General features: G+C 33.2%; 1 protein-coding gene across 1 annotated transcript; it reads left to right on the forward strand.

Annotated features, from left to right (window-relative positions):
• Window positions 1–807: 807 nt before the first annotated feature.
• Window positions 808–3,550, forward strand: LOC118481187 (replication protein A 70 kDa DNA-binding subunit A-like). Its single transcript, XM_035976478.1, has 10 exons — window positions 808–982; window positions 1,068–1,335; window positions 1,419–1,515; window positions 1,818–1,945; window positions 2,043–2,127; window positions 2,229–2,367; window positions 2,452–2,663; window positions 2,769–3,081; window positions 3,185–3,262; window positions 3,358–3,550. Exons 1-10 carry the CDS (start codon window positions 842–844, stop codon window positions 3,523–3,525), a joined length of 1,629 nt encoding a protein of 542 aa, XP_035832371.1. The 5' UTR covers window positions 808–841; the 3' UTR covers window positions 3,526–3,550.
• Window positions 3,551–17,974: the final 14,424 nt, after the last annotated feature.

Raw genomic sequence — 17,974 nt, forward strand, 5'->3', positions numbered from 1 at the left:
TGTTTTAATTTTGGTCAACATCTCATTTAGTATTCAACAAAACTTTGAATAACTCAATATCTGTTTAATTTGTTGTTTCGTTTTCTTGAATTCTATGTAATTTTGTAAAGTAGTACAAAAACAAACATTTTTAGAAAATCCCAATCATCCTATCATTAAAGTAATTTTGTAAAGTAGTTTGTTATCAACATAATGGAATTGCTGTTGAATAAACCTATTGACCATTAGTGTATATCAATTTTATAAGTCTGCACTAATTATTTTTTTACTCTCTATCAATATGGGCTATGCATGGTATTCTAAGAAACGATACGTGTTGTATAAAAGGAGAAATCCAAGTGACATAAGAAAAGCTGATGTGTCAGCAGGAGAGGGTGTCCAACAAGGCTTTTCTTATCTCATTATTACATCATAAAACCTAATATTAAAAGACTTTAAAATTCAAAGTTAGCCCACATCAAACTACTACCTTGTGTATTTTTACATTTTAAAGATCTGGCCCACATTCTAATTCTAAAGGGCAACCATTGCCTATCTACAAGAAAGTAGCAGCTGGTTCCTTTGGCAAATGTATACTTAGCAGCAGCAGATGTTGTTATCTTCTGTAATACTTTTAGATCAGCAGATGTTTAACGCTAATTACCGGGAAATTCAAATTTAAATATGCATGGGAATAAGTAATTAGCAATTAATGCATGTCACTCATATTCAAACTCCTGTCAATTATCCTTCTTATATAAGGCTTTTCTTCTCATTTCCCTCTTCATATTTCATCACGCTTTCATCTTCTCTGATTTTGAAATTTGAAATTTAATCACAACCCGAATTCCGAATTAGAAGCATGTCAATATCAGTTGACAGTAATAATCTTAGTTTTGTTAACGATTTGAATCCTGCTAAGGATATGTGGAACATGAAGGCAAGAATTATACGAAAATGGAATCAGGGTTACAAAATGGAGATCATCTTCATTGATGAGAAGGTAATTTATATCTCTGCTTTTCCATTTTATTTTAGAAAATGTAGTGTTGTATGCTAAAAACATAATTTCTTTAAATGTTCATCAGGGTGCTAAGATTCAAGGAGGTATTAAGAGTCATCTGATACCTGTTTTTGATGGGCAGCTGCAAGAAGATGCTGTTGTGATTCTTTCAAAGTTTGGTGTTGGTGAGAATAAAGATTTATATAAAGTAGTAGTGCAACCTTATAAAATCAACTTTTATAGATGCACAACTGTTACTCGTGTGAGAGATTGGCAAGGTGTTGAGTATGGTTTCAATTTCAGAGCTTATGAAGATATTCTTCAAGGAGAGGCGTTAAACGCTTTGAGTGTTGGTAATGTATATTTTTGTAGTCATGTCTTGCTTGTATAATATTAGAGAGTTTTACTTATATTCTTGTATAATGTGATCATGTAGATGTTGCTAGATCTGTGATTTCTTGTGGAGATCTTGAAATCTTTGATCGATCTCCAAAGGAGACTAAGAAGATGAATTTCGATGTTGAAGCTTTGGAGTAAGTTGTTGATTATATGTTCAGTCATGTCGTGATCATAAAATGTATTTAACGATGTTAATAAATAAGATGAAGAATGTTTGTATTTAATGCGGGATCATGTAATGGTAATAAATGAGGTTTATATTATTTGTATGTAATGCTGAATCATGGTAATAAATGAGGTCTACGGTTTATTCTTAGTGAATATAGTACTAAAATTGAAACCATTTGCTACTTTAATAAATGTTATAGTTTTCCTGATTTATTTTCTGTTTTTATTCATTCAATGTTGTTTTGATATGAATATTCTTTTCATGTAGTGGTATGGTTTTGCGGTGTACTGTGTGGAATGATTATGCTCTGCAGATTAAGGACTTCATTTCTAAAGTCCCACCTCATGAGCATGTGATAGCTGTTATACAGCATGGAAAGTGTAAGGAATGGAAATGTATTTTTGATACTTTCTGCAAATCATAACTATACTGTTTATTTCTGGCAATATAAAGACAGGTATACATTAAATATCTATATACTTTTCCATGTAGGTGAATATACTGTTCAAAGTGACAAGTTTGCAACACGAATTTTTCTGAATCAAGAAATTGATGAAGTTGATGAGCTAAGGAGGAGGTAATTGTTAATATAATTTCTATTATATATAGTTGGTAAAGTCAAATACTTGGTTTCATGTCATTTGTATACTAATTCTAATCATTTGTGGTATTCAAAAGGCATATATTGAAGTTTGGACAAGGGAGTAGTTCTACTTCTCAGACGATACTATCGTCTCAGAGTATTTTTCCATTACATAAAGAATTTGTAACTGAAGGTGTGAAGAAACATGTTGATGAGATTAGCGAGATAGAAGAGGTTTCACTTCTTTGTATATAGTTTGGTTATTTGTTTGGTTTGTCACCTGCGTGTTTTTACATGAAGTGTGTTGTGTTTTTACAGGAAATGTCTTGTGTTGTGGTTGCGACAATTAAGATTGTGCAAGAAGAGTATGGTTGGTTTTATGCTGCCTGTCGTAAGTGTTTCAAGAAGGTGATGGGTAAAAGTGAATACTTGCAGAATGTTGAGAATGTTTCAGATGATATTCTTCGATTACCTGCGACTTCTTTGGTTTGTATCAGATGTCATACTGAATGTACATCGATCACCACAAAGTAAGCAATGATGATTATTTAGAGTTATATTTATATAAGTAACATTCTAAGACTCATATTTGTATATAGTTTTGCAGTTTACTTAGTTAGTTGTGTATATTTCAGGTTCAAGGTGCAAGTGCGGGTGCAGGATGAGAGTGGTAGTGTTTCTTTTGTTATGTTTGATAGAGATGTTCAGAAGCTTATTGGATTAGCAGCGAGTGACATAAGAGAGAGGCAGGTTAAGGCCAATGATACTGGATTCCCTCATGAGATATTTCGATTGGTTGATAAGAAGGCTGCTTTTAAGATTGATGTTTCAGAGTTCAATCTTAAAAATGACTATCGTGTTTATACTGTGCAAAAAACAACTAGGGATCCAGTAATAATTGCTGAGTTGGTTGGTGGAGATGGTAATGGTGATGAAAATACTGATGAGGTAGCATATAAAATTACTCTTTCAATCTATTTATTTTTCTTTTGAGTTTTAAACACTGGATTGTGTACTTTTTTATATGATATCATATATTATGATCCTTTAGGTTACTCAAGAGGTAGCTGACGTTAAAGACGTTAACCTTTCAGACTCTTCTCAGGTGTCTGCTGAACGAACTTCAAGGGTGAGTATTTATTTTTAAAGTATGTTTAGTACGTTTAAAAAGGGTTCATTATTTTATTAAATGAGATCAATAGTTGTTTTGTGATCTGTTGGAAGGATGCTGTCTCTGTTACGACCGACTCTTCAGTCGTTGAAGTTGAAAAGGATTCTGGATCAAGTCCGAATGGAAAGTGGATGGCTCAAGATGCTGATGTTGCCAACGTTGGTGAGCTATCCACTAATGTGAGAAGAACCCGGAAGAAGCTGACTAAGGTTAACTATTAGATGCTTATGAAAAAACAATTGTTATGAGAGACAAGTAGAAACCACTTATTTTTGAAGAATCCTTGTGGTTTTTATTTATGTCTGTTAACTGTTGTTTTAACAAACTGTGGTTAAAAGTTTTGTTTGTAATGGCTACAATGATGAATATGTTATGTAATGTCTATTGGTTGAATATCAAGTAAGGTTAACCTTTACTATACATGTTTGGTGATATTGATGGACTGGATAAGTAGTAGGGTTGTACATTATTGTAAGATTGATGAATGAAAATTTAATCAATTGTTTAGTCGGAAAACTGTTGGGGTCTGAGATACATTAACATCTATTAGAGGCTAAGCACTGTTATAGTATGCTAACATCTGTTAACCCTTAAGCAGTGTTAAAGATCTGTTAAAGGTTAAGCATTGTTATAGGGTGATTCAACAGACTATATGAGCTGTTGATCATCATCCGTTAAACATCTTATATTATAAATCTTTTGTTCAATTGTGTAATATCTGTTGGTGCATAGCAAAACTTAGGTTCATCATACATTTTGCTTCATCAGCAGAGGTTATAGCGTGCTATAACGTGCTAACATCTGTTAACCCTTAAGCACTGTTAAAGATCCGTTAAAGGCTAAGCACTATTATAGCGTGCTTCAACAGACCTTATGAGCTGTTGATCATCATCTGTTAAAGATCTTATATTATAGATCTTTTGTTGAATTGTCTAATATCTATTAGTGCACAACAAAACTTAGGTTCATTATACATTTTGCTTCATCAGCGGAGCTTATCTTTAGCAGACTTTTGCTTCAGCAGTCTTTGTGTTAACAGACCTTTCGGTTCATCGGCAGAGTTTGTTTGCCTCATGTGTTGAGGTTGTTTTGTTTAAGTAACAAACTTTTCTTTTAACAGTGGTTGTCTTCAACAGATGTTTTGGTTTGCAAAGTTTAGCGAAACAGATGTTGAGTTTGTCCCTTTGGTAGGAGCAGTTTTTAAAACACTGTTATTTGTAATTCCAAATTGTATACTATTTTATTAATTTTGAGTGTTATATTTCTTTTTGTTGAGTGACCAGGAAATGTAATTGAAAATAGTAATGTTTAGATGCAAAATATAGTAATTTTTACTTAAAAAATATAAAAAGGTAAAACCACAGTTTTGAAAGTATATACTAAGACTACATAACTTCATTCCTAAGTTAGTTTCCAAACAAGAAATTTGTCCATCAAACATGTCAACTAAAACATAAATTATACAAGGCTGAAAAGGTGTTCAAAGATCATGTCAAAAAACTTCAAAGTGTATTTTATCTCCTCTTACACTTTTTTCTTCGACTATCTCAAACCTCAGCTTTTTCCCCACAGATATTCCCGTTTCATCCATGATACGCTGCCAGTCTGTATGCATCACTAGATGGTTGTTGTCGTCAGGTGTTCTAGGATCTCTCCTAACAACCAGCTGTACCAAAAACTTCACATGACCAAATGACAGCACAACTTTACGATAATCATTTAGCTGGTGTTCTCGAACAAAGTTCCTCGGTATTGCCTGTAAAGGAAAATTTTTTCTTTAGTTATTCATTCAAAATAGCATATACTTTAAGTAATAACAGATAGATCCAAGATTATAAGTAAAATCAACTATATTAAAAGTGGATATGTAAATACCAAGTTGTGTGTCTGTAAAACATGGTATTCAAACTGTTTTTTATAATGTGGACACCTTTTGCGGTGTTGGTGATTGGTACAGCTGCAGTGATGTTTTGTCTCTCCGTGAAGTGCAATCTCGTCTTTGTTAAAAACCTTCAGAGTAAAGTTAAAGTCGTCTTCAGGAGTACTTCCCATTCATTGAAACAGCAGTTGGTAGCTTTCCTCAATATCATTTTCGAAGCAAAAAGTTGTCCATCCTGGTCCCATAAAACCAGCAGCTAATCCCTTTTTGTTTTCAGGAGAGAAAACATAATGGACATCAACTTTACTACTCTGCTTTGGTCCATGTACTTTGGCAACCAAGTTATCAATTTTTAATCTCTTTTGCGACAACAGCTTCAGCAAATCGTGTGGTAAATGCTATAATTTTCATAAATTTTAGAAATGTCATATTCGATTTTATATAGGATACAAAATATAAATTAGAAGTTTTGGTAACAGTTCAAAAGATACACTGGCAATATATAAAAATAAGTATGAATTTTTAACCTGCTTGCAGTATGTTTCTTCTTCAACCTGTATCAAGCATCCATGAACATAATCTCTGTTCGATCCATCTTTTCTAATCTCCAATCCCTCATTGTCCAAAATATTTATCTCAAATTTTGCTTGCTTCAATTTTTTTAAAAACATCTTGTCTATGTTGTTATTTCTATGAGTTTCAACGAACCGGGTCCATTCTGGCCCGTTTATCCTCTTACTTTTATGACCAATGCTCTGTACTGCAATCTTATACTTAAAACCCGTATAATCAACCAACCTTATCACTTCACACTTTCTTGGTAATTGGTTAGCCATTATCTTTGGAAGTATCTATGTATATAAAATACACAATATTTAATATATATTTAGTTATATAAATACATTTTTTAGCATACAATTGTGATTTGAGCTAATTTGTTCTAAGAATATAGCTTACCAATCCCTCATTTAGGTTTGCCAATTGAGAGATGTTGATAATTATCATAAACTCTATCTGAAAGTAAAAAATACAATAACAGTTAAATACTATAATATAAAATCAATTGTAACTGAAAAGCATTCTATTTAAGATATAAAAAATATCCAACACTGTCTATGACCAAATTTATATGTTGTGTATTTCAATATGGTCCCTACAACCAACAATATGAATCTAACACTATGTACTTAAATGGAATGAATCAAAATGTAACTAAATAGGTTGATATAAATCTTATTATAAAATAAAGAAAATAAGTTCATATAAGTTTATCTATTTTAACATCAGTAGATTATGATTTTGATGTTTATATAATTTGAAATGAGGAAACTGAAAGGAACATGTTAAAGCATACCTATAAAATACACAAGAGAACAAAAAAATACCTGATCTAAAACTTCAAACTTCTGATCGTCAAGTCTGAGGAAGAAGAAACTGTAGAGTTTTTTCGCCAGAGAAGAAGAGGTGAGATTGTATTGGGATTGTTGAAAATAAGATATTTATCTATTAACTTGTAATTGTTTATTTATTTAACTTATAATAATCTTTAATATATGGATTTAAAAACTATTTTTAATTATATATATATAAATATATTAAATTAATAGATAAGTTTTTCGTATTTACCAATATAAATTTATATTCAAACAGTGGTTATTGTTGTCTAAAAATTGCGATGTTTCAATGTAAAAGGGGGTAAAGTATAAATTTTACAAAATTTAATTTCAACCAACCAGTATAAATGTAACATCTGTATTAACTCCATTTAATATACTTTTCAACTCCATTATTGAATATAAGCTCCAGAAAAGATATTCGGAAGTTTTCTCAAATAACTTTCTTATCAAAATCGGTAAGGTTCTATTCCATATTATACATTACATGCTATAAAATCAAGTATTGTTTTTTTTTTGAATTTATTGTTTGTATTATATATGTTAGATTAATCATTATTTGATGTTATGAGTATGTGTTTGTCACTGACGGCTTTTCATATTCTCTCTTGAAGCAAATAATAGTTTCTGTAATCAGGTGTATTTTTATTGATTAAGTATTGCATTAACTTAAATGAAGTTACTGATAGCATTCTCTGTCACAATTTGTGCATGCATCTTCGTGATGTTGTCTTCTACTATAACGCCCATTTTAAAATTTTCCATATTGTATGATTAAAGATTTCTTAATTATATATAAAGCACCTAGGGCTACATAAATACAAAATAAAAGTTTTCAAAGTAACACCTACTAGTCATCTACCGACTAGTTTAAACATTCAAAACATGGTTAACAAATTCATTTATAACAAAAGTCATTGTCTAGACAAAGTTAAGTTAAAGCGGAAGCTTTCAAAATGCGTGTTCGGTTCTTGATAGCATGCTTGATCATCATCCGGATAGTTCCCATCATCACCTAGAGTCAAAACCAGTCAAAATGTTAGTTTTGACATTTAAATGAAGAGCATAAACGAGATTCAGCGTCAAAATTTAAGAAAAATAATTATTTTTCAAAACTAGTCCTGCCGCGTGTCGCGGGAGATTACCGGTAAACCGTCGCGTATCGCGACAGCTTCCGCGTGTCGCGGGGTTTCTAATGGGATCTTCTGCGTGGCGCGGGAGAATCCCTTTTCCAGCAGGTGCAGGTCTATTTCCTGCACATCTGCCCAGCTCCGGAAATTTACTATTTTCCAACTTTAAACTATCATAACTTTTTACTCGCTAGTCCGTTTTTACCGATTCTTTTTCCTATGTGTCCGTAATAAAATTTTGGATCTAACCATATAACTTTCACATCACGGAAACGGAGATGTCAACTATTTGTCCCCGATTTCCTTGTTTCGTTTATCCGACCCATTAACAATGGTCGCATTGTGCCACTTTTAGTCCCTTAATACACTTGGCATGCTTACCCATTATCCCGGGCTTATAACCTTAGTGTAGTTGCGCCATTCATGGCTTTGTGTTCTCTTAGAACTATAGGCTTATTTCTTCGGAATCCAAACATTCCGTTTTAAGTGACAATTGTACTTCTCTTTGTTTGATCCAATATCCCGGATTTACAACTTTAATGTATCAAGGCTGAATTCATAAATGTAATGTAATCCAACACTTAACAATATATAAGACTTTCAAGCCGTTACTTTCACAATTCATTTTATGACCACAATTTAATCCGTTGGGCTACATAGTGAAAACCATCACTTAACTAGTAAGCCAACCTAATTTCTAAGCCTTTATTTTGACCCGTTTGATGGTCGGGTGAACTTCGTCACTTTAAAGACACATCAAACGCATTCATTTCACTACGACTCCATTACACATTAGACCCAAACGAATAAGCATAATTCAACGGGACTAAAGTCACGTACCTTTAAAGCACACCTTTTCCACGAGTATCCCCTCCGGCGTGTCCACTTGACATCCCGGATTCCTTGCCTAAAGAGTTCAATTCATAACAAATTTAGAACTCTTTTATAAGCTTTAACGCATTATTTCTTAACATAGTCAAATCTGCGTTTTCACCCAACCTTTAACATTTTAACCCTCTTTTAGGCGTTTTATCAAACACCTAGCGGGTCAGATTTCTACATGATTTAAACCAAGTTCATGACTTGAAATTATCACTCAAATTAACTTCAATTAGACCATATACACATATTTTAACATCAATAAATTTTAGATATCATCTCATAATTTCAATTTACTCTAAAACAAGAGTCTTAATCCTAGTGTTTATCAAGTTTCTACCAACACATTAATCACCTAAAATGGTGATTATGAATCTTACAATTTGCACGCAAGGCTTTAACAAGAATTCACCTAGGGTTTATCTCTAGACATCATATTTCCTCTATTTTCATCATTACAACGTCAAAATCAAGCTAAACATTCGATTTTCATCATATGCTAGAGATTTGAATCGAATCAAAACAACCCAATTTTACATACCTATGATCCTCTTGACGAGGTGATCATGATTCTATGTTCAGATTTCGATTTTGACTTGGTTTGAGCCTTCAATTTGAAAGATTAGTGAAGGTTAGGGTTTTTGAGAGTGGGGGTCGCCCTCTCCTGCCTTTTGATCGAACCAGGGACTCAAAAATGGGGTATTTTGTTTTTTTATTTTTACTAACTTAGTAATTTAAGTTTCAATTTTGACAACCTAGGCCCCTACATTCTTGTTTAGTTAATATCTTTGGCTTTTAACTCATTCGTGTGTTACTACAAGACTCCTAACTAACTGGGTTATTTATCCTAGTTAGCTTATTCTTGTTTATTATACACTCTATAATTCTTATGTAATGTTTTATATTTTCGGGGTGCTACATCTACATACGATTGATAAATCAACTATATAATTTTTGGTTAACGCTCATTTGCTTAATTTTTGTGAGAGATGATGAAGAAACACTAGATAAATGGTCGGAACCGAAATATCTAGGGGGTTTGAATCCGCATAAAAGGTTAGTTTCCACTCGACTGATTCAGATCCGATTGACCTTCTTCTCCGATAATTCTGCAAAAAAGAGCACCGTTAGCCTCGCCAAGGGGAGAAAGGGGTTCTCTCCTTGACCCGACTCCGTGTGAGAATAAGTATTGGTATTGAAGAAGGAAATGTATTTAGTAAGTGTGTGTAACGTGTTTCATACCTGGGTTTCATCTCTTATTTATAGTCGGTAGTCATTTGGGCAGGAAAACCTGTTAGTGAAAAAGTTAACGGAAGATGCTAACCCCGTAAGCGGTTACATTTCCTTCCGTTAAGCTTTCTGATCTGACGTGAGAGCACACGGATTGTGACTTAGATCGAAGGATGGGAATCTGCCACGTGGAAAGTGATCAAGTGGAGATTGCTCTTCATTTGCATGCTTCTGTTGTGACTTCAGGGACGTATGAGATGACGACACGTGTCCAGTCGGTTGTAACCGTCTTGGTGGTGCACGATTGTATTCCTTCTAGAAGATTACTGCTGTAATCCGGTGTGGCACCTTATCGTGTGGAGACAGGTGGATAAATAATTCTCAAGTCTGGGTAAATAATATCCAAGTCTGGATATAAAGGCGGGAGTATTTATCTCAGGATTTTCATCCTTTGTTTATGGGAGAAAGCGCAAAGGTTTATGATTTCCTTTGGGCGCGCGGGTGTTGATAGTTTGACTGTTTTTTAGATCTCTTGTTTGTAAGACCAATGTGCGGTCGCGCAAGGTATAAGGTTTGATCAGTAAGGTTTTGGTATGGTTCCCAGCACCTTTTATGGGGTTTTTGGGACCTTACCCCTTCAGATGATGATTTTCGTTTTGTGCTTTGTTTTTATAATACCTTAAGTGTGTGAATATACCACTTGATTTTTATAATAACTTATAAGTTTAAATTGTTTATTTGCAGATATGAATCTATCCAATCAAACACCATCCTTTTTACAATTCTTTAATGAAGATGATATTATACTTTTGGTATGTTTTCTAACTTTCTTGCTACTATTAGGAATCTACGTTAATTTTTGATGTAATACTGTTGCAGAATATACCACTTGATTTTCAGACTCTGTTGTGGGGCAAGGAGGTCCCTTATGGACGACTCGTAGAGTTACTTGATGGTGACAAATCATGGTTAGTACGAGTAAAGAAGAGAGATGATCATTGTATATTTACAGATGGATGGACAAAGTTTGTTAGAGATTGTTGTTTGAAAACGAAAGATGTTGTATTGGTGAAAGCTATTGGACATTTGTCGTTCGTTGTCTCCTGTTTTAAAGATAAAGTGTACGAGAACTCTTACATTTAAGCAAATATTAGCCTTGGAGTTGGAATGACTGTAAGTAACGATATATTATTTTGTTACTTACTCTAAATATTTTATGCTATCTCAACAGCTTGCTAACATCTATTTGCCCTAAAACGTCTGTTTCCTTATAATCTTAACATCTATTGACTAACCTTTTTTAACTTCTGTTGACTAAGTCTTTTAACCTCGGTTGACTAACATCTGATATTTAAGATCTGTCCACGTTGCAACATCTGCTGGACATAATGGATGACAGTTGTTACGAAACCTCTGTTGGATAGCAACAGAGGTATGTAATAGTTGATAGCCAAACAGTGGTTAGGTTGTGTGTAAATACTGTAACTACTGTTGACTAACCCTGTTGAGTAATTATCATTTTAACTTTTGTTGACTAATCCATTGTAACTTCTGTTGCTCAATAGTTCATATCAAATTTGCAAGTCTGTGCTAAATATTCCTTTGCTTATTCTATAGCTAATTGCTGACAAATTTTGGAAACAATTCTATGGTAAAAATTACGAGTATGGGATGGCAACTATCTATGTTGGCGAAAGGTTTTGGAATGTGATGATGAAAGGATGGACTGATGGATGCGGATTTACTGATGGATGGTCAAAGTTGATTGAAAAAGTTCCCATACCAGTTGAATCTTGGTTGGTTTTCACCATGATTGCATCTAAAACATTTGTGCTTTCCGTTTTTCATTCCGAGACTGGAACTGAGGTTTCTTTCAAGAAGATTGATGTAGTTGTTTTGGATGATTCAGTTTATGGAGATGATGGATTTGATTTATTGGCTGCGGTATAAAATTTTGATGATATAATACATTGTTTGATAACATGATGGTGATAAGTGACTTTTATTATATTATGCTAATAACTTTTGAAATCTCATTTTGTAGGTTAAACACAAACAGCTTTTGGATTCAAGGGAAGTTGCTTTGGATGATGAGGATGCTGGAGCTTTGGTTGGTAATCCTAAGCAACTTACGAGTTTTGAGGATATTTTTAATGTATATATACACATGTAATATTTTTATATTATTATGATTTAAAATATGGTTTCTTATATATGATTCTTTTTATAAATATAGTTTGCTGATGATGGGCTATTTGATTCAAAGATTGCGTGTCTGGTTAATGAGTCAGATGTTAAAAATGTTGTAAATTTATAATTTTCTACGCATATATTTTATTGTATTATAAGTATAAGAAGATTTTTTTTAAATTTTGTTGTAGCCTGAAGATTAATCTGTAAAAATAGCTGATGATGTTAACGATCGTCAACTACAGTCTAAAGATTTTTCTGTTAGTGATATTTCTGCTTCTTCAAGTGTTTCGAAAGGTTCGTTTAGTATCATCCACTTCAGAATCAGTTTACAACATCTCAAAAAACCAATACTGGATTCAACTATGCTGTTGTTGGATGGTCTTCTTATCTGAGATCTTGCAATATTGCTTTTGGTGATGAACTTTCGTTAGAGTTTCACAAGTCTACTCAATTGCTGAAATTAAAAAAAGTTGTACATATAGTGACAAAGATAAAGTCCTCTTAGTTTCATGTCATGATTATTTGTGGTTGTACATTTGATTCGTTGCTGGTACTAATTTTGCTTCTTAGACATGTTCTATATGTAGTTATGTCTATAAACAAGTTTCATTGTCAATGGGTGGGTGCTACTTTTTTTTATGGATAGTACAATGGAAATACTCATATGTATATTATATATTAACTGATGATGCATGTCTATAGTTGTCTTTTACCTATAATAGATGTCTTTTAGCTATAATAGATAACACGTTTTGGTACAAAATCTACACATATGTATATGTTCTATCAATATTTGTTTATCTATCCATCTGGCAAGCTCTGTTGGAGATAATGGAAATACTCATATGTGTATGTCCTATCTATCCATCTGGCAAGCTCTGTTGGAGATAATGGATGACAGTTCTTATTAAAGTCTGTTGTAAAGCAACAGAAGTTTTTAAAAGTTAGTAGATAACAGTAGTTTGCTATCAATATAATGGAATTGCTGTTGAATAAATCTATTGACCATTAGTGTATATCAATTTTATAAGTCTGCACTAATTATTTTTTTACTCTCTGTTGAATTCTAAATGAGATGTTGACCAAAAGTCTAACAGATGTTTACCAAAATGTAACACCTCGAAAATTCATGTCCAATAAAATAAAGACACATGTCATGTAAGACAAACGTGTCAGGAACCCGGATCAAATAAAGATGTATGGTAGGATTTAAAAGGGGAAACATGTTATTAAATTACCTCTGAGCGACCCAAGGGCGACATGTTATTAAAATACCTCTGATCGACCCAAGTTATGAATCCCAAGATCCTTGAATCGTTTTGATAAACATCTGATATATAGCCGGTTGTTCTAAATAAATAAAATTCCATTTTTATATGGAAAATTGGATTCTATGAATTATTACTACAACCTTCGGTAAATAAATTCTGGATTAAAAGAATTACACTTGAAATGTTATTCATGTCCAACCCTCAAGAGAATCCAAGATGAATTCTTGGAAATTCCGTCATTTCAAGCTTGCCACAAAGATCCAAATGTGAAAGTTCATGCAAGGCATGCAAAAGCCTGCCCACATGGTCCCCTATTGCAGAGCATGCATGAGAATTCGTCACTACACAATTGCATGGTCAAATTTTGGAAGTTTGCATGATTTTTGGCTTCTGGCCATCGGTTACGGACCGTATGGCTTTAAGCTTACGGTCCGCAAGGAGCATACCTGGGCACATCAGACCAGGGTCGATTACGGACCGTATCCGTATAAGCTTACAGTCCGCAAGGGGTGAATACGGACCGCAAGGCATTTTGCTTACGGTCCGTAAGGCTGTCGCTGGCAGCAGGTTTTGGACAGCTGCCTGTTCAACCTGTTGCACCGCCTTATTAACATGGTTTTCAAAATCAGGGGCTTGATAGGTAGTATATAGCCACATAGGGGCACCTGGGATCATCTCACAACAATTGTAGAGTTTCTTGGCAAAATCTTGTGACCTTGGGTGCACTATATAAGAGCTTGAAGTTGTGAACTTGGGACTTGCTCATTTGCAATTTATTCAAGCATCTCTGGAGCTTCTCTGGACAGCAATCAAGTCTATCTTAAGTCCCTAATCATACTTAGGACCATTGTAAGTGTTCCTAATCCTCCTTAATTCATTTTAGCTTAGTTATTTAGCTAAAAGTCAAACCGTCGTAATTAAGGTTTGACTTCAAGATTAGTCAATAATTATCCAGTAAGATCTTGAATTAAAAATACCTATAAGTAGGTAATTATGTGGGTAACAAACCCTTAATAGGGTACTTTCAGATTCCCACTCTAACTATGTTAATTGTCGAGTCAAAGCTTACTTTAAAAAGTCAACATAATGCTTTATTCAGTATTAATGCAAAATTAGCAATGTAGGATATATGCAACCTGTTTGATCACTAATATAACTTGGTAATTAATGTAAGAACATGTCTAAACATGTTCAACTCGACAATTTTCAGTTTAGGCTCGGTTTGGAACCGAAAGTCGCATAGTTTGACTTATGCTTTGACTTTCAGTTCTGACCCGTTTAAGCCAAGTTTAGGATTTTCTTAGAGCTTCTTTTGGACCTAATTACATGTTAGTATAACCCTCTGTGATTATACAACTTGGTGCATTAGACATCTAATTCACATGCATGTTTCCGTTAAATGCTATTATGTTGACCATTATGCCCAAATGACTTTAAAATACGATTTTTGGAAATGTAAAAGGGTAGACACCTTAGCTACTGATTCATAAAATTGTATCCAAAATTTGAGATCAGATTGAGGTCTAGAATTGAAGTTAAGCTCATTAGCGTAATTAGAAGCCTTTTTAAGGAATAAATGGCATAATTAGCATATAGCCTATCTAAACCCAAATTTTTGTACAAAACTTTTTACCTACTGATATAAATTAATATTTTGGGATTTTTAGAAATTTTTATTTATTTTTAGGCTGAGCATAACATAGAGTTCTTAGCTTATTCGGTTAATGCCGGTTTTGCCCTTTTGGGCTATAAAATGAGTTTTATGAATCCTTTTGACCTCAAACCTTTTTCTACTGATTTATTATGTTAAATAAATTATTTTGAGCCTTCTAGAATTATAAAAATATCAGCTTTCTATACCAAACCCGGAAATGGCTCCAAATCGCCTTTTTAAGCGTTTTTAACACATAGTATGTAATAAAACCTTTTTAAACATATGGGGTTGATACCTGCTGATGTATTCAGTAAATTTTTATGTTTTTAACAGTAGACAAATGTTTTAAACTCAGAATTACAGTTTTGACCTTTTAGGCATATGTGAAATTACCAAAATGACCCCTACGGTGCATAGTATGGTTCTAAGTAATGAATTTCACATATATTTGATACCCTACTGTTATAACTTAATAAGTTAAGTATACTTACTGATTTATTCAGACCTGTAACTCAGGTTACCAATTTAGCTGTTTTATATCCTTTAAAATGACCAAAATGCCCTTATGAGGCATAGTTTGAGTTTAAAATCATTTTGGGCATAATAGGAGACATCTTACTGATGTCACAACATATTTGAGGCATACTAATTCAGGAAACTTGTATACGACTCTTATGGTTACTCGTTACGCACTTTTCGCGTTCGGATCGGCTTGTGTAACTAGTTTACACATATTAGCCGAAACGGGTCAAACCATATCATTTTTGTCTCAAAATCCAGAATGTGATTAAGTTACCCATATTAAACAAGTATACAAGCTTGTCGGGTCAAAACCACATTCTAATACGGTATTCGCTTATTTATGCGGTTAAACCGTATTCGTTCTTTAAAACTAACCGGTCTAAGCTTAGGCTAAACTAAAGACCCGTTAGGATTCTAATAGGTTATTATAAACCTTCGTTCCAGAATAGGAGATCCAGTAAAAGATACGTGCACTTGCTTATTGTGAATTATACTTGCAAAGGTAAATACTTTTAACTTATTTTCCCTTATACGGGCTTGGGGTACGGTATATAAAATACCGCTTGGTCGGGCATTTGACCTTAATCGATTAGTGGTTAAGTATTATCAAGATGACCCGTTTGAAAATTTGTTTTGTTTGTTTTACGCCTTTGGGAGTTTAATGACCATGTCCCGGATATCCTTGGCATCATTCATGTAATGGCCACGACCTTAACACGCGGGTGTAGCCATACACCCGACAGTGTGTTTATATTTATTAAGGTATACCCGCTGGTTTCCCACCACGGGACTATACTATGTGTTGTGTCTATTAATCTTAAACCCGGCACGCACCGAGCGACTAAACGTATAACAAACATGTAATTCTTTTACAAGTTTAAATTTGATTAATTATCCCAAGTTATAAAAAGTTTTGTGCCATGTGCATTCAAATCAATTTTTAAAACATTTTCAAAATGAGTCAGTTAAATTGTATTTACCAGTGTAAACTGACGTATTTTCCCCAAAAAGATTAAGTGCATGTACTACACGTAATAGGCTGGCCTCTCCTTAGCATCGTTTAGAGTCTCGCAAGCTTGGATGCAATAAATCTGTTGGACAATTCTCCTTTTTATTTTGATCCGCCTGTGGATCTGTTTCAACTACTTTGTGATACTTGAATATTACATTTTGTTTGGTTGAAATAAATCTTTCTTTGCTTCCGCTGTGCATTTATATATTGTGTTGTTTGACTATGACGATATCAACTACGTCACTATACCCCCACCGGGCCCACCGGTGACACGTGGAAAATAGGGGTGTGACACAAAAGTCAAACAGTTGTTAACCGAAAATCAAATAGATGTTGACCAACAGATAAACAGATGTTGACCAAAAATGAAACAGATTTTGAACCACTAAGAATCATAGTTTTGCCAACAATGGTTTGACTTTGGTCAAACAGAGTTTTTAAAAACAGTAGTTTCACTTTAATCAATCATCAATGGAATTGGTCAACTTTATTTGCAAAAATTGGTTTTAACTTTATTTGAATTTAAATTACAAATACCGTATATTTCTCATTCTTATTGCAAGAATTATCTTCGATCTAAAGTTAATAAAATATAGTATCTCAGATGGTTTTGAAAACAGTGGTTTCACTTTAAGCTATCCATCTGGAAAACTCTGTTGGAGATAATAGATAACATTTTTTAGGAAAGTCTGTTGGAAAGCAACTGAAGTTTTTAACAGTTAATAGACAACAGTAGTTTGCTATCAACATAATGGAATTGTTGTTGAATAAACCTATTGACCATTAGTGTATATCTCTTTTATACGTCTGCATTAATTATTTTTTTTACTCTCTGTCAATATGGGCTATGCATGGTTTTCTAAGAAACGACCCGTGTTTGCACACGGGTCTTACCGCTAGTCTACTATAATAAAAGAAAACCAACATTTGGACACGTGTCATTCATTGAAGCTATCTATTTTTATAGATAATTAATATCAATTAAAAGATAATTATACAATTAAATTTAAAATAAATTTAAACAATTCATATAGGAGATAAATATATATAATATTTTAAAATAGAGTAAATTACAAAAATCATCCTTTATGTATGTCACTTATTGCAAGCTGTGTCCTTTGTCTTCAATAATTACAGAAAACGTACTCGATGTTTGCAAACCCTTGCAAGTTATATCCTTTAGCCCTAACTCAGTTAATTTAAATGATTTATTTATTTTATCGAACTAAAATAGTTAAGGGTGGAACCTATTTCAAAAATGTTTAAAATGTGTTTATTGGTTCTATACTTATATTTTCGTGTTCAATTCTCAACTTAAATACGGTAATCACTATGTTTACGTGACATTTATAAGAACAATCACCGCAATCACCCCATCCATCGTATATCGAGTATATCCGTTAGTTTTTTTTAAGATATAAATTTTTATTAGATTCATTCAACCCCTGCAATAAACGAGTTTTTTAAAGATATAACATTTTTATTTTTTACTATACAAAATTACAT

This window comes from Helianthus annuus, chromosome 1 (assembly GCF_002127325.2).
Source record: "Helianthus annuus cultivar XRQ/B chromosome 1, HanXRQr2.0-SUNRISE, whole genome shotgun sequence".
Taxonomy (NCBI): Eukaryota; Viridiplantae; Streptophyta; class Magnoliopsida; order Asterales; family Asteraceae; genus Helianthus; species Helianthus annuus.